Genomic DNA, 21933 nt, shown 5'->3' with positions numbered 1-21933 from the left:
TGATGGGCCAATGGGCCTTCTGCGTTGTCCAAGTATTGTACCTCACCTTACCTCACCACTCCTTCCTGCCTATTTATACCCATCACTCGATCTGTAAAATGACCTTCTGAAGATGTATTTAATATACGAAAGTACTTAAGGAAATTTCCTGTTTCATTTTTCCTCCGTGGTCTGACATTGTCATATATATATATATATATATATATATATATATATATATATATATATATATATATATATATATATATATATATATATATATATATATATACTTTCCATTCATTCTCACGCATGCTAATAATTACAGCTATTTGCTCGGTCTTATCAGTGACCTATCGAAAAGGAAACTATAATTGAAGGAAAAATGAATTCAAAAACATATTTTTTGTTTACTGAAGTGTTTAATTACAATTCTAAACACATGTGGATTTTACAGGCTACAGGTCCATTACAGCCCACTAATAAATGTATGGAAAAAACGTGGGTATCTGGAGCCTACAAATATTTTCTGTATATTAAAGAACAAAATATATATGTAATTATTTTTAGTTTATACGAGAATGGGTTAATTCGTAAATTCTGTTGCGGCTCATTTCCCATGTGGGCTAATCTGCTCTTGCTGGAAACTTAGTCCATGAAAAGGGACTCTCATATTCCAACCATTAATTGAAGGCTGAAGAAAATATTTGATACTTAATACTGCTTTCTCTTTTCACTTGCCCCCCCCCCACACACACACTCACACACACACTCACACACAAACTCACACCGTACTAGACCGTCTGCGTCACTGGAACGCGTCCATCAAGCAACCCGTCCTCGTCCTCATACATCCAGTGGTCGATCCCACAGACGCATTTATAAATTTGTATATGCTGTTCATTCAAAATAGGAATTTTCTCAAATATAATTAATATTGTTATATATTTGCATACTGTGTTTATTTAGGGATTGGTTAGGTTACGTGTTTAGGTTCTGTTGGCGATTATTTGCATTTGTAGTATGTGGGTGAAGCATTTACCGAGTTGAGGTTCGAACAAAAGTCGTCAGCGAAGCACGTGTTCGAGAAATGTTCAAACGTCATCAGTTGTGTGTTGTGTGTAAACTGTTTTCATTCATAAACGGGGGGTTTGGCGGGTGCATAGAATGGACTTTGTTTATGAGGATGGGCTGCATCGACAGCGTTATGGTTCGAACAAAAGTCTTCCGCGAAGCATTTGTTCGAGAAGTATTCGAACGTCATCAGTTGTGAGTCGTGTGTAAATCATTTTTCATTCACAAACGGGGTTTGGTGGGTGCATAGAATGTACTTTGGCTTTTGTTGATGAGGATGGGTCGCATTTATATAAACCAGGATCAATTGAAACTCGTTTATGCGATTCCTGAGTAATCAAACCAGGTGTATGCAACCCATCCTCTTACAAATTACGTCGCTTTTCGCTCATATATGCGCAGTCAGGATAAAATATAATGAAATTGGTTCAGAAAAGTGACGTACTGTCCCGTTTTCTGTTTTGGGTCCTCTGGCTTAGGCTGTTTGGTCGGAAGAAACTTTCAATTAACGGTTTTCATGACGTTTTGAAACCTTAGAACTTCTTGTCCTCCTAACCTACCAGACGACCCTTAACTTGCTGTTTTGGAAAAAAAAATCCAAAATTTAATTGGAAAATAAATTTCCGTTTTTAATTACGTTGATATTTAGCCGTAACGCATATGAGCGAAAAACTACGTAATTTGTAAGAGGACGGGTTCCGTCTGAGCAATGGAAAGGGTGTAAAGAACTCCCAAGCAGTATCTCCGCTCCTTTGCCAGGTAAGTCCACTACGGGCTCAACATAGTCTGTGCTACTTGCCCCGCTCCTGTGCCAGGTAAGTCCACTACGGGCTCACCATAACCCGTGCTACTTGCCCCGCTCCTGTGCCAGGTAAGTTACGGGCTCACCATAGCCCGTGCTTCTTGCCCCGCTCCTGTGCCAGGTAAGTTACGGGCTCACCATAGCCCGTGCTACTTGCCCCGCTCCTGTGCCAGGTAAGTCCACTACGGGCTCACCATAGCCCGTGCTTCTTGCCCCGCTCCTGTGCCAGGTAAGTTACGGGCTCACCATAGCCCGTGCTACTTGCCCCGCTCCTGTGCCAGGTAAGTTACGGGCTCACCATAGCCCGTGCTACTTGCCCCGCTCCTGTGCCAGGTAAGTTACGGGCTCACCATAGCCCGTGCTACTTGCCCCGCTCCTGTGCCAGGTAAGTTACGGGCTCACCATAGCCCGTGCTACTTGCCCCACTCCTGTGCCAGGTAAGTTACGGGCTCACCATAGCCCGTGCTACTTGGAACTAGTTCCGAGTAGCTGAATCTATAACAACAACAACAATCCCAAGCAGTAGCAATGCCCCTGGCCAATCCCAGGTACTAACGGGACGCTGAGAAAGCGGCGCGGTGTCTCAGTCTCATCTTGATCCTGGAGATGGCTTGGACCTTGGCACGAAAAGTACCCCCTCCTCCCCCGCTATGGGTGTGTGAGTGCCCGCCATTACGCTCCCGAAACTCCGCCTCCAGCTTGTAGTAACAGCCAGGGTCGGGGCCGCTAGGGCACTCCCTCCGTCGGTCGGGACGTCCACGATGGCCTTTGTGGGAGCCGTGGGCAGCGTCGTGGGTGTTGGGGGCGGCAAGGGTAAGCCAGGCTGTGAGGTCTCGTAGGGCACGAGTCTCCCGTTCCCGCTGGGCGTCCTGGTTATGGCGGGTAGATCTTCCTGCGTCCCACCGGAGGCTGGGCTCCGCCATCACTCTGAGGGCAAGAATAAGATATCTTCATGGTTCCCGTTACTCGGTGTTGAAAGGTGTTATGGTACCCCCCCTACCCCCCTATAATGAAGATCTTTCAGCTCACCTTCCCTATTGTAAGTAATGGTAAACAAATCGACAAGGGCCGTGACGAGGATTCGAACCTACGTCCGGACTTAGGTTCAAACCCTCGTCACGGCCCTTGTGGATTTGTTCATTTGATGCATCACGCTATTGTGATTTCTGTGTGCAAGTAATGGTAGTTTGTCTCCTTGCGCAGGTATGGTAGATTATGACTCCTTTTGCAGGCGATGAGTCACAATAACGTGGCTAAAGTATGATGACCAGACCACACACTAGAAGGTGAAGGGACGACGACGTTTCGGTCCGTCCTGGACCATTCTCACAATCGACTTGAGAATGGTCCAGGACAGACCGAAACGTCGTCGTCCCTTCACCTTCTAGTGTGTGGTCTGGTCAACATTATGACTCCTTTATACAAGTTATTTGGCAGTTTGTCCACCTTTATGTTTATGGCTGTAATTGTAATATCCTTCCGTAGGTAGTGGTAATTTGTGCCTCATTATGTAGGCGTTGGTAATTTGTGAACTCTTTTGAAGGTTGTTGTTAAAGATTTAGCTATTCAGGACGGAGTGTCCATGTAGCACGGGCTATGGTGAGCCCGTAAAATTTTTGAAGGTGTGTTGATAGTTTATATATATACAATCACGCAGGTGGTGGGTTGTGGCCCTTGTAACTCGTGCTTGTGTCCCTTGTAACTCGTGCTTGTGTCCCTTGTAACTCGTGCTTGTGTCCCTTGTAACTCGTGCTTGTGTCCCTTGTAACTCGTGCTTGTGTCCCTTGTAACTCGTGCTTGTGTCCCTTGTAACTCGTGCTTGTGTCCCTTGTAACTCGTGCTTGTGTCCCTTGTAACTCGTGCTTGTGTCCCCTTGTAACTCGTGCTTGTGTCCCTTGTAACTCGTGCTTGTGTCCCTTGTAACTCGTGCTTGTGTCCCTTGTAACTCGTGCTTGTGTCCCCTTGTAACTCGTGCTTGTGTCCCTTGTAACTCGTGCTTGTGTCCCTTGTAACTCGTGCTTGTGTCCCTTGTAACTCGTGCTTGTGTCCCTTGTAACTCGTGCTTGTGTCCCTTGTAACTCGTGCTTGTGTCCCCTTGTAACTCGTGCTTGTGTCCCTTGTAACTCGTGCTTGTGTCCCCTTGTAACTCGTGCTTGTGTCCCTTGTAACTCGTGCTTGTGTCCCTTGTAACTCGTGCTTGTGTCCCTTGTAACTCGTGCTTGTGTCCCTTGTAACTCGTGCTTGTGTCCCCTTGTAACTCGTGCTTGTGTCCCTTGTAACTCGTGCTTGTGTCCCTTGTAACTCGTGCTTGTGTCCCTTGTAACTCGTGCTTGTGTCCCTTGTAACTCGTGCTTGTGTCCCCTTTTCCAGGTTTTGGTAGTTTGTACAACCTTATTTACATGGAGGTAGTTTGTGTCCAACAATTAAGTGGTTCTGGTAGTAAATATTCATCATTTTCGAAAAAATTGTATATTTTATTTTTGTTTTGTACTTTTTTCACAATAAGACTCGTTTGTGTTGTTTAAATCTCTAGCGGTCACATGATAGTATTCTTTGGGGTTAATTTTCCCTTTCCTTCCCGTAAGTGGGCCACCACTTACGGGCTATTCGTGCCCGTGCCACCTTTTGGGTTGGGTTAATCTTCATCAATCATCATCAGTCTTATTGGGCAAAGGGAAGAGCATATAGATACACTGAACTTGCAAACAGTATCTTCTCCCCAAGAGACGCACTACACTGAACTGATGTTGGTACAAGTTTGACAGAATTAATTGATTTACCACCAGATCAATGTCTCTAACGAGGGAGGACTGAGGACTGGCACTTTCCCTGTGCCAGAGCACTGAAGGGAGCCCATGGGTTGGTCTTGCGGGTAAACGGCGGGTGTCAATCCTCCCTCCCTTATGTTAGATCAACGTCACCAACTATGGAGGACTGAGGACTGGCACTTTCCCTGTGCCAGAGCACTGAAGGGAGCCCATGGGTTCGTCTTGCGGGTAAACGGCGGGTGTCAGTCCTCCCTCCCTTATATTAGATCTACGTCACCAACGTTGATCTAACATAAGATCAACGTTTATAACGTGGATCTAACGCCACTAACGGTGACATTACGTCGACTGATTCGACTACTTCTTACTCGCATGCGATGATCCGTCTGGCCCTGGCGGCGCGGTGCATGAGGGTAGCTCTAAGGCGGGAAGTAAGACCCGGACGACCTCCTCCCTCCTCTTCGTCCGACGAACTCTCGCTGCTGGCGCCCAGGCTGACGGAGGGAGCCCCCGTGGTGGTGCTGTTGTTGCTGGTGGTGGTGGTGGTGGTCGCCGGGGGCCCAACTTCACTGGTCGAGGCCCGGTTATTCGTCGTGTGCGCGTCGCGTTCCCCTGCTGAAGAAGGAAGATGGCATTGTGAGTGCGTTAGGGTAGGAGGTGAGACCTTAATGCTGCATGTAGTAACAGCAGTCAATACAGTAGTGGTGGTTATTTTATTAGTAACGTTGGCAGTAATACTGACCAGTTAATACACTCACAGTGATAGTGACTGTAGCTAATACAATTAGTGGTAATAGTGGCTGCTATTAACTAGCCAGCAGCCGTGGTACTGGCGTCGGTAATGACAGTAACAAGTAGTCTTGTTAGTAGTACTACTACTACTACTTGGGGAAGTAGTCTTCTCTCTGATATACTGGTAGAAGCAGGCGGACAGTTAACTACTTTGCAAGCTACCACAATTATAGTAACCAATATTTCTCACTATACTTCACAAGTGGAGGTGATTATGTGTAAACTCTTTCAAATTCCTTCTATAAGGTGCTTGATCAGCCAGATTGTTGTGCTTGTGTTAACTACGAGCTACAAGAAGTAATTACCTGGCTAATAAGAGTTATCAGCGATGACTGGGCTTGATGACCCCCCAGAGATACTAACAAATAGATAACAAAAAGATATACACGCAAAAAAAGGCACAAAACTACACACATTAAGAGAGAATCAATAAGAGTTCATGAGGAATCGAACCTGCACACTGCGTACTCCTAAGCACACGCCTTAGACCAGTACACCACTACATGGTCAAACGCAATGCAACCTGGGGCTCAACTGAATCCTCTAGGAGTCCTGAGGCTTCCACTGAATCCTCTAGGAGACCTGAGGCTTCCACTGAATCCTCTAGGAGTCCTGAGGCTTCCACTGAATCCTCTAGGAGACCTGAGGCTTCCACTGAATCCTCTAGGAGACCTGAGGCTTCCACTGAATCCTCTAGGAGACCTGAGGCTTCCACTGAATCCTCTAGGAGACCTGAGGCTTCCACTGAATCCTCTAGGAGACCTGAGGCTTCCACTGAATCCTCTAGGAGTCCTGAGGCTTCCACTGAATCCTCTAGGAGACCTGAGGCTTCCACTGAATCCTCTAGGAGACCTGAGGCTTCCACTAAAGCCCAGTCAGGGTTTCACACATTACCCTCCCCCCCCTTGCATACTTACCCCAATGTCGACTACATTTACTGCGGGCTAGTGACTCGCCGTGAAGATAATGGCTTACCATGGAGGTAGTGAGACAACCAAGAGCGGTCGAGCAGGCTTTTCTCCCCTCTGGTGGCCGGGACGAGGGGGACGCCGGCCCACAGCACGCTCTGTAACACACACACACACACAGTGTCAACTGCTGGTCAGGGTAGTGGGCTACGGCCTTGTAGTGTGGTACACTGTTACTGTGGTATTACATTGGTATGGGCGTAGCATAGCTCAGTATGGTATGTGAGGATGGTAGTATAGTTCAACATGGTGTGCTACGGCCTTGTGTGCTACGGCCTTGTAGCATGGCACACTGTTACTTGTGGTATTACGTTGGTATGGGTGTAGTATAGCTCAGTATGGTATGTGAGGATGGTAGTATAGTTCAACATGGTATGTGTGTGCTACGGCCTTGTAGCATGGCACACTGTTATTGTGGTATTACGTTGGTATAGGGTGTAGCATAGCTCAGTATGGTATGTGAGGATGGTAGTATAGTTCAACATGGTATGTGTGTGCTACGGCCTTGTAGCATGGCACACTGTTACTGTGGTATTACGTTGGTATGGGCGTAGTATAGCTCAGTATGGTATGTGAGGATGGTAGTATAGTTCAACATGGTATGTGTGTGCTACGGCCTTGTAGCATGGCACACTGTTACTGTGGTATTACGTTGGTATAGGCGTAGCATAGCTCAGTATGGTATGTGAGGATGGTAGTATAGTTCAAACATGGTATGTGTGTGCTACGGCCTTGTAGCATGGTACACAGTTACTGTGGTATTACGTTGGTATAGGCGTAGCATAGCTCAGTATGGTATGTGAGGATGGTAGTATAGTTCAAACATGGTATGTGTGTGCTACGGCCTTGTAGCATGGCACACTGTTACTGTGGTATTACGTTGGTATAGGGCGTAGCATAGCTCAGTATGGTATGTGAGGATGGTAGTATAGTTCAAACATGGTATGTGTGTGCTACGGCCTTGTAGCATGGCACACTGTTACTGTGGTATTACGTTGGTATGGGCGTAGCATAGCTCAGTATGGTATGTGAGGATGGTAGTATAGTTCAACATGGTATGTGTGTGCTACGGCCTTGTAGCATGGCACACTGTTACTGTGGTATTACGTTGGTATGGGCGTAGCATAGCTCAGTATGGTATGTGAGGATGGTAGTATAGTTCAAACATGGTATGTGTGTGCTACGGCCTTGTAGCATGGCACACTGTTACTGTGGTATTACGTTGGTATGGGCGTAGCATAGCTCAGTATGGTATGTGAGGATGGTAGTATAGTTCAAACATGGTATGTGTGTGCTACGGCCTTGTAGCATGGCACACTGTTACTGTGGTATTACGTTGGTATGGGCGTAGCATAGCTCAGTATGGTATGTGAGGATGGTAGTATAGTTCAACATGGCATGACAGTATAGTACAGCATGCTATACCATACCGTCACCTCCTGTCCAATTTTCTCGCTGTCTCGCTGTTTGATTCGTCTATGTGCCTGCTTGCTTGCAGGCTTGTAACCTACTCATACTCGTCAGACCTGCTTGTCTTCCTGCTTGCCTGCCTTGCCTACCCATCTACCTTCCCTCCCTCCCCCATAATCACCCCCATCTCTGCCCCCTTGAGAACCGTACCTTGTGTGGAGGCGAGAGGTGCTGAGGGGGGTCGAGGCAGATGAGCAGCTGAAAGGTGAGGAGGTCGTCGTAGATGAGAGGGACAGGCCCCCAGGTCTCCTCGTCTCCTTGGCTCAGCTGTACCGTGTGCTCCGTCACCTGGCACCCCTGTACCGTCAGGAGCCGTCCCGCCCCGCCAGCGGTACGTCAGATATCACTTGAGTGCTCGCTACTTTTCACATTGGTTTACTAAACTATGCACACATACTCGACACTGAAGTGGGTTATGGAACAAACTTACTGACGGCACAGAAAAAGGGGGATACACGCACTCTCCTGGCGACACAGAACAAGGGGGATACACGCACTCTCCTGGCGACACAGAAAAAGGGGATACAGGCACTCTCCTGGCGACACAGAACAAGGGGGGTACACGCACTCTCCTGGCGACACAGAACAAGGGGGATACACGCACTCTCCTGGCGACACAGAACAAGGGGGATACAGGCACTCTCCTGGCGACACAGAACAAGGGGGATACACGCACTCTCCTGGCGACACAGAACAAGGGGGATACACGCACTCTCCTGGCGACACAGAACAAGGGGGATACACGCACTCTCCTGGCGACACAGAACAAGGGGGATACAGGCACTCTCCTGGCGACACAGAACAAGGGGGATACACGCACTCTCCTGGCGACACAGAACAAGGGGGATACACGCACTCTCCTGGCGACACAGAACAAAGGGGATACACGCACTCTCCTGGCGACACAGAACAAGGGGGATACAGGCACTCTCCTGGCGACACAGAACAAGGGGGATACACGCACTCTCCTGGCGACACAGAACAAGGGGGATACAGGCACTCTCCTGGCGACACAGAACAAGGGGAATACACGCACTCTCCTGGCGACACAGAACAAGGGGGATACACGCACTCTCCTGGCGACACAGAACAAGGGGGATACACGCACTCTCCTGGCGACACAGAACAAGGGGGATACACGCACTCTCCTGGCGACACAGAACAAGGGGGTATACACGCACTCTCCTGGCGACACAGAACAAAGGGGATACACGCACTCTCCTGGCGACACAGAACAAGGGGATACACGCACTCTCCTGGCGACACAGAACAAGGGGGATACACGCACTCTCCTGGCGACACAGAACAAGGGGATACACGCACTCTCCTGGCGACACACAACAAGGGGGATACACGCACTCTCCTGGCGACACAGAACAAAGGGGATACACGCACTCTCCTGGCGACACAGAACAAGGGGGATACACGCACTCTCCTGGCGACACAGAACAAGGGGGATACACGCACTCTCCTGACGACACAGAACAAAGGGGATACACGCACTCTCCTGGCGACACACAACAAGGGGGATACACGCACTCTCCTGGCGACACACAACAAGGGGGATACACGCACTCTCCTGGCGACACAGAACAAAGGGGATACACGCACTCTGCTAACGAGACAGAAGAAGGGGAAGGACATACATTCCTAACTGGCAGAGGGGAGAACCTGAGGGCCCGGGCGCCGCAGCAGGGGTAGACGTCACTGGGGAGGAAGATGTCGAGGTCGCAGGAGGAGGCGTCGAGCCGGTGGGTCCGACACAGATGCATCTCACTCCCCGGGAACACCGCCCCGCACGACGAGCAGGGTAAGAAGTGCACCTGACGGTAAGGGGGAGGTAAGACAGGCGGGGAGATGACAGGTTTTTACGGGCTCACCATAGCCCGTGCTACATGGACACTCCGTTCTGAATAGCTAAATCTTCAACAACAACAACAACATGGCAGGTAAACGGGAAGGGAAGGGGAATTATCAGGGGGGAAAGTGCCAAGCCATTACGACTATGTAGCACTGGGAAGGGGTCAGGATAAGGATTAGGAATGGGACGGGGGGAAGGAATGTTGCCCCAACCACTTGGACGGTCGGGAATTGAACGCCGACCTGCATGAAGCGAGACCGTCACTCTACCGTCCAGTCCAAGCGGTTGGGTAGGTAAACGGGAGACATCTCCCGTCACGCAGGGTGCAGTCGCACCTCCACAGATCTCCAGTATCAGCTCTTGATACTGGTAATGGCTCAAAAGGGCCACCACTTACGGGCTATTCATGCCCGTGCCACCTTTTGGGTGGCTTAATCTTCATCAATCAATCATTAATCAACAGGTAAGACGCCAGAGATAAGAGATAAGCGGTGAAGAGGGACAGGAATGACACGAAACGCGAAGGAAGGAAGGAATTATCAAGGGAAAGCGCCAAGCCATTACGACTATATAGCACTGGGAAGGGGTCAGAATAAGGATTTGGGATGGGACGGGGGGAAAGGAATGGTGCCCCAACCACTTGGACGGTCGGGGATTGAACGCCGATCTGCATGAAGCGAAACCGTCGCTCTACCGTCCAGCCCAAGTGGTTGGGTCATGAAACGGGAGAGACAACAGGAGAGGTAAGAAAACAAATGAGCAACTCGGGAGAGAGGAGGTGAGAATCAAGAAGGAAGAATTAGTTTAAACCATACATCAGAAAAATAGAGAGAGGGAATGAAGAGTCAAGTGAAAACAAATATATATATAATCTGGAGATTTTCTATGTACCAACCTGGCCCCAGAGTCTCCAGTAGACGAGTCTCCATGTCTTGAGGTCGGCCTTGAGCTGCTTAACGTGCTCCGTCAGGCTCCAGGTGGCGTCCCTGTAAACATTCACACGTGTCAGGATCCACGGCTCTACCCTCACCATCCATTACTATATACACACAAGTCTCAAAATATAGGAACTGGCAACGTTTCGGTCCGTCTTGGACCAGTATCAAGTCCTGGACCAGTATCGGGTCCAGGACCAGTATCAAGTCCAGGACCAGTAGCAAGTCCTGAACCAGTATCGGGTCCAGGTTAGGCTCTATATGGCTCGGTTGGGTCAGGTTAGGTTACTTTGGGTCAGGCTAGTTGCTATCGCAATATCTGAGGGTGGTTTAATGCTCTCCATTCATATGCTTGCGGGGGTTGAGCTCTGGCTCTTTCGGCCCGCCTCACAACTGTCAATCAATCAACTGTGTATCGTGTTGGTACTGCTTAGCTGGGACGGTATGTATTGACAAGAAAGAGGTTAAATCCTTTGTTCTGTGTGCCAGGTATATTACTTAGAATTGCTGGTATAAAGGCACAGTATCGCCAAGTAATTAAGAGGATTGACAAAGAGTACATATAGGAACATTTCCGCTGCCACTCACAGGATGGGTATGGGGTCCACTACCACTCACAGGATGGGTATGGGGTCCACTACCACTCTCAGGATGGGTATGGGGATCCACTACCACTTACAAGATGGGTATGGGGATCCACTACCACTCACAGGATGGGTATGGGGGTCCACTACCACTCACAGGATGGGTATGGGGTCCACTACCACTCACAGGATGGGTATGGGGTCCACTACCACTCACAGGATGGGTATGGGGTCCACTACCACTCACAGGATGGGTATGGGGTCCACTACCACCCACAGGATGGGTATGGGGGTGCACTACCACTCACAGGATGGGTATGGGGTCCACTACCACCCACAGGATGGGTATGGGGTCCACTACCACTCACAGGATGGGTATGGGGGTCCACTACCACCCACAGGATGGGTATGGGGTCCACTACCACCCACAGGATGGGTATGGGGTCCACTACCACCCACAGGATGGGTATGGGGTCCACTACCACCCACAGGATGGGTATGGGGTGCAGAATTAATGACTGCAACAAATGAGAGATGGTAGGAGGGAGTCGGAGCACCTTGAGTGGGAGTAGAAGACGTGGCCGGAGGTGGTGATGGAGGTGTTGGCCGGGACGCAGGTCACCAGTCGCTCCACTGCTCGGCTCACCACCTGCCCACACTCGCTGCACCTGCAACACCACACATTTCCTAAGCAACAGGAGGATATACAAGGGACCCTTCCCTCCCTTCCCTCTCTCTGTCTCTCTCTCTCTGTATCTCTCTCTGTATCTCTCTCTGTCTCTCTCTGTATCTCTCTCTGTATCTCTGTCTCTCTCTCTCTCTCTCTCTCTCTCTCTCTCTCTCTCTCTCTCTCTCTCTCTCTCTCTCTCTCTCTCTCTCTCTCTCTCTCTCTCTCTCTCTCTCTCTCTCTCTCGCCACTACTCACCTGTAGAGCGTAGCTGCCGTCTTAAAGATGCCTCTTAAGGGAGCTGGAGTGACGTCACAGAGGGTCTGGAGGAAGCGGGCATAGAGCTTGCTCTGTATTCTGTCTCTACGGTCCCTCAGCCCCTCCAGCTCCCAGTGGGTGAACACCCGCGCCAGCCTGTGGGAGGAGGAGAGCTGCTGGGGGGTTCTCACCTCTTACACACATATGAACAAATCCACAAGGACCGTGACGAGGGTTCGAACCTACGTCCAAGAGGATCCCTTAATCGACTGAGCTACGACATGGTTAAAAGGCATGGTTCGGTCCTTGTGGATTAGTTCATTTGATGCATCACGCTATTATAATTTCTGTGTGTAATTTACACATGGATAATACAGAAATAGAGAGATATCATCAATGCCGATACAGTGCTCCATTTTGTCTGTAAGCTCGTGGTGCCTGTAAGGTTCATATTTACATATCGTCGTGCACTGTGACATTAACTGCAGTGCTGTAATTAGATAACTGCCCTGGCAACTTGATCACATCATTGGAGGAATAAGAAAGGTGTCTAATTAATGTATCGAGAAATTGCTTAGTGATGGATATGGGGTCCACCACCGCTCATAGGATGGGTATGGGGATCCACCACTGCTCACAGGATGGGTATGGGCTCCAGCACCGCTCACAGGATGCAACCCGTTCTCGCAAATTTAATAAGTCAATATTGACTTATTAAATATGTGCATAGGTGACTTACTTAACATAATAGATACCCTTAAAAAGAGTCATAGAAAACACCGACCTTACCTAACCTTGTTAGTATCTTAAGATAAGCATCTTATTGCTTCGTAATTACAATTATTACCTAACCTATAATAGGTATAGCTTAAGTAATAATTGTAATTACGAAGCAATAAGATGTATATGTTAAGATACTAACAAGGTTAGGTAAGGTCGGTGTTTTCTATGAATCTTTTTAAGGGTATCTATTATGTTTAGTATATCACCTATGCACGTAGTTAATAAGTCAATATTGACTTTACGAATTTGCGAGAACGGGTTGCAGGATGGGTATGGGGTCCACCATCACTCACAGGATGGGTATGGGGTCCACCACCGCTCACAGGATGGGTATGGGGTCCACCACCGCTCACAGGATGGGTATGGGGTCCACCACCGCTCACAGGATGGGTATGGGGTCCACCATCACTCACTGGATGGGTATGGGGTCCACCACCGCTCACAGGATGGGTATGGGGATCTTCCACCGCTCACAGGATGGGTATGGGGTCCACCACTGCTCATAGGATGAGTATGGGGGTCCACCACCCATAAGAGGATGGGCGGATAGTCTTCTCCCATTGCTACGGGCTGTGGAAAAGCTTGACCCACTAAACTAACAACCATTTTACTAGTTTAATGCTAAACTACTCCATATGTAGTAAAAAACAAGACGTCACCTTCCTATAAAGAACCCCACCTTGCTAGTATGGCGTCTGAGAGGCAGTTGAGGTTGACCTGAGCCTCAAGGATGAGGTTGATGTTGTCGTGGACGTACTGCAGGACCTCCTCCACCAGCGGCGTCATCTTCAGGAAGTCCGCAGAGATCAGGATGGACACGGCCGTCTTGGGTTCTGCCACAAGGATGAAAGAAGCAGAAGAATTTTAACTCGTATCTGAGTTGATGAGTTATATATTATTAAGATTATATGGTGCACAATTATAATTTGCAGTGCCACATAGGTCATTGTTTAAATACAAATATTCTTCGTGAATATTCTTGAAATTGGCTCTTAATTTTACGACTGGTATAGTGTTATCATTCCCACAGCTGCAGAATAGCAGATTCTCTAAAAAATAAAGTACTTAAGGTACTCTAGAAATCCAACATTCTGTTTGATTTATTATTAAAAACTTGGAAAAATTGAATGACAGTAATCATCAGAACAAATGTGGGGGGGGGGGGCACCTTTGACAGGCCGCCGGCTTCCTGTCCTGGTGGAGGCCACTAGAGTGTTAGTGGCCCTCAGGTCTAAGTAGGCATCCCACAGTCTTGGGAGACTAAGGAGTTGCGCTCTGGTTGCCGAGGCTGGAGTATCCTCTCCAGGTCAATTCAGGTCAGTTAATCTCAATTAAATTCAGATTAGAGCGAGAGGTACATCATTTGGGCAGTCCCTGTGGAGAAGTGGTAAGACGTTTCGCGAGTGCTTTGTCATGGGTTCGTATCCTGGCCGGGTAAGGATTTATTGGGCGTCAATCCTTAACTGTAGCCTCTGTTTAACTCAACAGTAAAATGTGTACTTAGTTGTGAAAACGATTCTTCGCGGGGGTCGTATTGCAGGGACCGTAGGATTAAGGACTTGCCCGAAACGCTACGCATACTAGTGGCTGTACAAGAATGTAACAACTCTTGTATATATCTCAAATAATAATAATAATAATAATAAAACGTGTGGAGTTTAGTTTAGTTTACCTTCATTAACACAGAAAACGTCACTAGTTTTTGTACAGTTTGTGATATTTAGGGAGAACTATGAGTTTCTTCCAGTAACGCTTCATGTTTCGCTCTTCTCAAGTTAAATAACTAAAACTGGGGGCCTTGTTTCCCATTAATACACAGGTAGAGCAATGGTTGCTGTGTACCTTACTTGCGTAAACACTGTTGTGTGCATCGGGCAAGTTGCCAGTTAAGTGACCGCGTGGACTGTCTTCTTGAAAGTAGGTGAAGTTTGCATGAAGGGTCTCCGTGGTGTAGTGGTAAGACACTCGCCTGGCGTTCCGCGAGCGCTTTGTCACGGGTTCGTATCCTGGCCGGGTAAGGATTTATTGGGCGTCAATCCTTAACTGTAGCCTCTGTTTAACTCAACAGTAAAATGTGTACTTGGTTGTAACAACGATTCTTCGCGGCGGGGATCGTATTCCAGGGACCTGCCCGAAACGCTACGCGTACTAGTGGCTGTACAAGAATGTAACAACTCTTGTATATATCTCAAAAAAGGGTGGTGTATATAGGCTTCTTAATTGTCCTCAGCGACCGGAAACGATAATGATAATATTTATTTAAGCAAGAGTACATACATACGTATACATGAATGGTGGAGGATTCATGAATAAGTACAGTGCCTAATGCCACTAGTAAGGCAGAGCGTTTCGGGCATAGTATGATATGTTGTGTACGGCACTACAGATATTTATGTGTATTAAGCTTGCGGAATGGCGAGAGTGGAATTCGCTGTGGTGACGCATTACAATCTCAACCCGTCCTCGTTCTCAAGTTCATTCCATCCAGCGGTCAACCCCACAGACGCATTCATAAATTTTAACATGCTGTTCATTCAAAACGGGAATTTTCTCAAGTATAAATTAATATTATAATATATTAACATATTGTGTATATATGGGCGTAGGATAGGTTAGGTTAGGTGTTTAGGTTCTGTTGGCGATTATTTGTATTTGTAGTACGTGGGTGAAGCATTTACAGCGTTGTGGTTCGAACAAAATTCGTCAGTGAAACACTTGTTCCGGATATGTTCGAACGTCAGCAGTTGTGAGTCGTGTGTAAACCGCTTTTCATTCATAAACAGGGGGTTTGGCGGGTGCATGGAATCACTTTTGGATCTTTGTTTGGAGGACGGGCTGTACAATCTATATAGGGGGACACAAATTTGGGGGCATGAATGAAGCCGGCTGAGGGCCAGTGGTAATGTACTTTGAGAGTCTCAAGCGGGCAGGATGAGCGGGGACAACACAAAAATAGCGGGGAGGAAAATGTAGTTAACACAGTCATTCTTCAGCTCCCCAAAACCTGTGGTCTCACCAGAGTACATATTAATAATACAATGATAAACAACGGGAACTGTCCATACTCTTTGAACCCTCCATTATGCAACACAACTGTGAGTTTAATTATTAAATTGCGTATCGATTAAACGATGCATGGCAGGAGGAAGTATTTATGTTATGTTTATTAAATGTATGCATTGTATTAGTTGCATTGTATGTACTAGCTCTATAAATCCATCAACTTTTGTATCTTACCTTGTATATATGTACTTTACCTGAATACAAAATTTGTATTTGTTATGAAGTGAATCAATTAAAAATAAGAGCATTGTAGCGATGTCATTCTGATACTGACAATGGCCTCCCACGGTCTCTTCTCAGAGGCGAAGCTGTAACACCCACTAACCCACCCAGTTACTGGCCAGAGCTAAATGTTTTAACTTCACAGACATGCACATCATCAGCTGCTGCCCCACACCTTGCACTTATGACCACAAAACGTGACCAACGACCAGGAAATCTACAGGCCTGGGGCCAGATTCACGAAAGCAGTTACGCAAACACGAACCTGTCCATCTTTTCTCAATCTTTGGCGGTTTTGTTTACAATTATTAAACAGTTAATGAGCTCCGAAGCACCAGGAGGCTGTTTATAACAATAACAACAGTTGATTGGCAAGTTTTCATGCTTGTAAACTGTTTAATAAATGTAACCAAAGCCGTCAAAGATTGAGAAAAGATGTACACGTTCGTAAGTACTTTCGTGAATCTGGCCCCAGTTCGCCAGTACGCGTCCATGACCTGTCTTGAATTAGTCTTACCCAAGACAGGAGCAACGTGGTCCTCAGTTTGACCTCTCTTGACCCAGCGCAACAGCCACTCGAAGATGCTGACGTCACAGTGTACAGAGATGTCCACATCCTCCAGTCGTTGGCCTGAAGGACCATAACAATTAACCAATTAGTGATTGATTGATGAAGATTAAGCCACCCAAGAGGTGGCACGGGCATGAATAGCCCGTAAACCAATTAGTAATTAACAATAGTAAAAATAAAATAATAAATTATTATATATTTCTAATTCTGATAATTACAAAGTAATAATAAAAATATTAAACATAATTAGTATAATTGTAGTACTAGTACAAAAATTATGATTAATAATACAAATAATAAGATAAATAATTATTAAAGAATATATTTACCTGAATAACAACCAGTTGGTCCATGCTGGGACAGCGTGAAGCATGAAGCGTTTGGGCAGACTCAGGATACACTACTGTATATATACACCCAGGTGTACCGCGCTTCTCGGTGTATGTACACTAACAGTTTACTCCTGGACTACCTTCACGATAAATGTATACTTTGCAAATTGCTAGTTGGTCAGAAAGCTATCAGGGTAGCTTTAATATTCAATTTCAATTTCTTTAAGTAACCCTTAAACATAACACCAAAGAAAACGGACTACCTGAGAAGGTAATGGAGCCAGACCCGAGGGGGGAACTGTGGTATTTGGATACATAGCGTCTTAGAGAAGTGACACCCCCACGGGCCTTGATTAATATATATATTAGTTGGATTGGGAATAAATAGTGCATAGCTTGCCAGAGGGCCCAGTGTCCTCTGTTGTTATGTTGGAATGTGGGACTTACCGGCAGTGACGTCGGCGAAGTATCCTATGTGGTGTATGAGGAGGTCCCTCGGGCAGGTGAAGTCTTGTCGCAGTCCCCTGGCCTCGTCACAGACGTGGATCACGATACCCGGGCTGCAAGGTATTAGACGCCAGTTAGTCCTTGTCACTCTGGAGGAATGTTAGTGCCGATGGCTGCCGGGAAAGTCATATAGGAGAAGCCACCACGAAAGCCATAGAGGCTGAGCAGCAAGAAGCTAGGAAGGCAATTCTCTGAGATTTCCGGCGCCTTACCTCCTGTCTGGAGCAGTCTTGAAAGTGGAGGGCGTGATGGGAGGTCGCGGAATGTCATGGAGGATGTGGGTGGCGTGGCTGGTGGTGGTCGTAGAGGGCGTGGAAGTGGGCGTGGGTGTGGGCGTCGGTGGGCGTCTCACCACCTCTCTCCCTACCCCATCTCTCGTCGGGGACCTGCTGGGGTCTCGCCAGAAAATGTATGCTTAAATAAACATAGACGCACTTAGACAAATTGGGCCAAAACAGCTGGATATTGAGATTTAATGTGGAGAATTTTCTCTGTCTGTCTGTCTCTCTCTCTCTCTCTCTCTCTCTCTCTCTCTCTCTCTCTCTCTCTCTCTCTCTCTCTCTCTCTCTCTCTCTCTCTCTCTCTCTCTCTCTCTCTCTCTCTCTCTCTCTCTCTCTCTCTCTCTCTCTCTCTCTCTCTCTCTCTCTCTCTCTCTCTCTCTCTCTCTCTCTCTCTCTCTCTCTCTCTCTCTCTCTCTCTCTCTCTCTCTCTCTCTCTCTCTCTCTCTCTCTCTCTCTCTCTCTCCCCCTCCCCCCCGCCCACTACAGGACGAGACAGCCCCCACGCTAAATGTCACATTTCTGTTCACACTAAATCCCGTGAATCATCCTGCCTCCTACACCTACCACCGCCGCTCCCTCTATCTTTCCCAACACTAACTCCTCTCGCCCTGACCTGGGACAAGAGTTGTGGTGGCGCCACTTTCCCGCCAGCCCTGCAGCGGGGCCGCCGCCGCCGCCACCCAATATTAGCACACTATTGTCTCCACGCCCACTCATGTGCATAATAATCTACGAGGCCACGAGGCAGATCAACAACTGATTACACTTGGTTCATGGCTCTTGCGTGTCAGTATGTATCTAATTGTATTTGAGTGCATTTTTGGTGTACTGTGTTCTGCGTTGGTGATTCCAACATGGCGGGTTTGTTTACTTAAGGAGGTATAACATCGAAAATTCAACAAATTGAAAAGTTGTTCAATTTCAGTCAAACTTTATTGACTAGTTTATGTATGAGAAAGGCTCCCATTGGTCCAAGTTTCAGCATCGCTGCCTAAATAGAATGGGAGAAAAAACTTAGTTTTCACAGAATGTTCAAAATGTTCAAAAGTTAACATCAAGCAAGTGTCAACTGAAATTATTTATATAACACTACTATCACACTAGCATCTAATGAAGGATTAAACTTCTTAATTTTATCCAAATATACATCATTCTTTTTTTTTTTGGTGTGAGGGGGGGGGGCTGTCCATTTTTTATCAGGCGATTTGCATGGATCTTACACACTTTACTGAACACATGCCTATCTGTAAAGGCGCCAATTTTGAAAGAAATTGGTCAATGTTAACGTCAGCCACAGGTGGCAGAATCTTTAACCTCATTTTGTTCGAGTAAGTAAATTACAACTACAAGCTGACTCTACTCTTTCATTTATTAATCAATTTACATTAAACATACACCTTATATGTAGAGTTTATGCCTCTATAATTAAGGACTAATTATTTGTTTCCTAAGTCCATTTATAGATTTTATAAATATATATAAAGATAAAGTTGTTGCATAATATTTGTGAGGACTTTGAATATTTTTATTAGTAAAACTAAACATATTTTGGGTAATAATTCTTATAACAATCCTTTAATATATGCTGTTGTGATAGCTGAGTGTTATAGAAATGATTTCACATTTTGACACTTGTATTTGTAGAGTAATTTAAAAAATGGTGAAAATTCGTTGAAAAATATGTCTTTTTATTTTTTTCCTCTCCCTATCTATTTAGGCTACGATGCTTAAACGTGGACCAGTTGGAGACCTTTTTATACACAATTAGTCAATAAAGTTTGAAATTCAACAACTTTCACTTTCCTTTATTATGCCCCCCTTAAGGTGGGGATATCTCCTTGTAGCTCGTGGAAATAGTGAGAAACACTATTCGCACGATGCCGTCACGGTATCATCATCAAACCTGCGGTGAACATTATATCAGCATCTTTCACAGCTTAGTTAACAGATGGTTTCAGTAGTCATGAAGCATGTTTTCGCGCGTGTTCTCCCGGGTCTTCTATCATTTGTTCTACGACATGTTCTACGACATGTTCTACGACATGTTCTACGACATGTTCTACGACATGTTCTACGGCATGTTCTACGACATGTTTTTTTTTATTTATTTTATGTTATTTATTTATATATACAATAATTCTTACACTTGCACAGCGACTAGCACGCACAGCGTTTCGGACAAGTCCTTAATCCTAATTTTTACCCCGGAATACGACCCGCCACATTCGTATTCCCAAGAATACGACCAAGAATACAAAGGGTCGTATTTCCAAGAATACAAAGGGTCGTATTCCCAAGAATACAAAGGGTCGTATTCCCAAGAATACAAAGGGTCGTATTCCCAAGAATACAAAGGGTCGTATTCCCAAGAATACAAAGGGTCGTATTCCCAAGAATACAAAGGGTCGTATTCCCAAGAATACAAAGGGTCGTACTCCCAAGAATACAAAGGGTCGTATTCCCAAGAATACAAAGGGTCGTATTCCCAAGAATACAAAGGGTCGTATTCCCAAGAATACAAAGGGTCGTATTCCCAAGAATACAAAGGGTCGTATTCCCAAGAATACGACTCTTTGATTTAGAACCCTCGTGTCACATCTTGATGTTCTTACGTGTTAGAGGCGGAGCAAGCTGCCAGAGGTCCTCCGCTTCCTTTGCTGGTTATCGAACCCTTTAGCGTGGGCGTGGTCGAGCGCGTTGGGTGGGTGGGCGTGAGGGTCGGAGCCCCGCCCAGGTTGAGAGATGACACCATGTAGGGCAGGATGGAGTCGAGCAGTCCGTCCTGAGGGAGAGTTGAGGGCAAACTGAGCTGGGAAAGGTATTGATCACTTCAGTTGTAGGAGTTCGTGAAATTTGCCGAACAGGAGGCTACGTGGTACTGATGGGATAACAGTATGAGGTAAGTTGTTGCCCCGCTGTCTTTGAGGGTGTTGATGGTCCTGCTACCTGTCAGTGGAGCCACCTGTCAGTGGAGCCACCTGTCAGTGGAGCCACCTGTCAGTGGAGCCACCTGTCAGTGGAGCCACCTGTCAGTGGAGCCACCTGTCAGTGGAGCCACCTGTCAGTGGAGCCACCTGTCAGTGGAGCCACCTGTCAGTGGAGCTACCTGTCAGTGGAGCCACCTGTCAGTGGAGCCACCTGTCAGTGGAGCCACCTGTCAGTGGAGCTACCTGTCAGTGGAGCCACCTGTCAGTGGAGCCACCTGTCAGTGGAGCCAACTGTCAGTGGAGCTACCTGTCAGTGGAGCCAACTGTCAGTGGAGCTACCTGTCAGTGGAGCCAACTGTCAGTGGAGCCAACTGTCAGTGGAGCCACCTGTCAGTGGAGCTACCTGTCAGTGGAGCCAACTGTCAGTGGAGCCAACTGTCAGTGGAGCCAACTGTCAGTGGAGCCACCTGTCAGTGGAGCTACCTGTCAGTGGAGCCAACTGTCAGTGGAGCCAACTGTCAGTGGAGCCACCTGTCAGTGGAGCCAACTGTCAATGGAACCAACTGTCAGTGGAGCCAACTGTCAGTGGAGCTACCTGTCAGTGGAGCCAACTGTCAGTGGAGCCACCTGTCAGTGGAGCTACCTGTCAGTGGAGCCACCTGTCAGTGGAGCCAACTGTCAGTGGAGCCACCTGTCAGTGGAGCCACCTGTCAGTGGAGCCAACTGTCAATGGAGCCAACTGTCAGTGGAGCCAACTGTCAATGGAGCCAACTGTCAGTGGAGCCAACTGTCAGTGGAGCCACCTGTCAGTGGAGCCAACTGTCAATGGAGCCAACTGTCAGTGGAGCCAACTGTCAGTGGAGCCAACTGTCAGTGGAGCCAACTGTCAGTGGAGCCAACTGTCAATGGAGCCAACTGTCAGTGGAGCCAACTGTCAGTGGAGCCAACTGTCAGTGGAGCCAACTGTCAGTGGAGCCAACTGTCAGTGGAGCCACCTGTCAGTGGAGCCAACTGTCAATGGAGCCAACTGTCAGTGGAGCCAACTGTCAGTGGAGCCAACTGTCAGTGGAGCTACCTGTCAATGGAGCT

General features: G+C 47.3%; 1 protein-coding gene across 1 annotated transcript; it reads right to left on the bottom strand.

Moving 5' to 3' along the window:
- Positions 1–405: 405 nt before the first annotated feature.
- LOC123746281 (SANT and BTB domain regulator of class switch recombination) lies at positions 406–20810 on the bottom strand. Its single transcript, XM_045727642.2, has 13 exons — positions 20530–20810; positions 17849–18022; positions 17577–17689; positions 16744–16857; positions 13621–13774; positions 12159–12314; positions 11791–11901; positions 10610–10700; positions 9500–9676; positions 8004–8150; positions 6391–6481; positions 4992–5238; positions 406–2782 (listed from the first exon to the last, which is right to left on the bottom strand). Exons 1-13 carry the CDS (start codon positions 20667–20669, stop codon positions 2407–2409), a joined length of 2091 nt encoding a protein of 696 aa, XP_045583598.2. The 5' UTR covers positions 20670–20810; the 3' UTR covers positions 406–2406.
- Positions 20811–21933: the final 1123 nt, after the last annotated feature.

This window comes from Procambarus clarkii, chromosome 80, assembly GCF_040958095.1.
Source record: "Procambarus clarkii isolate CNS0578487 chromosome 80, FALCON_Pclarkii_2.0, whole genome shotgun sequence".
In the NCBI taxonomy this organism is placed as follows: Eukaryota; Metazoa; Arthropoda; class Malacostraca; order Decapoda; family Cambaridae; genus Procambarus; species Procambarus clarkii.
The sequence above is the reverse complement of the archived record's forward strand: the minus strand, read 5'-3'. Positions and strand labels throughout refer to the sequence as shown.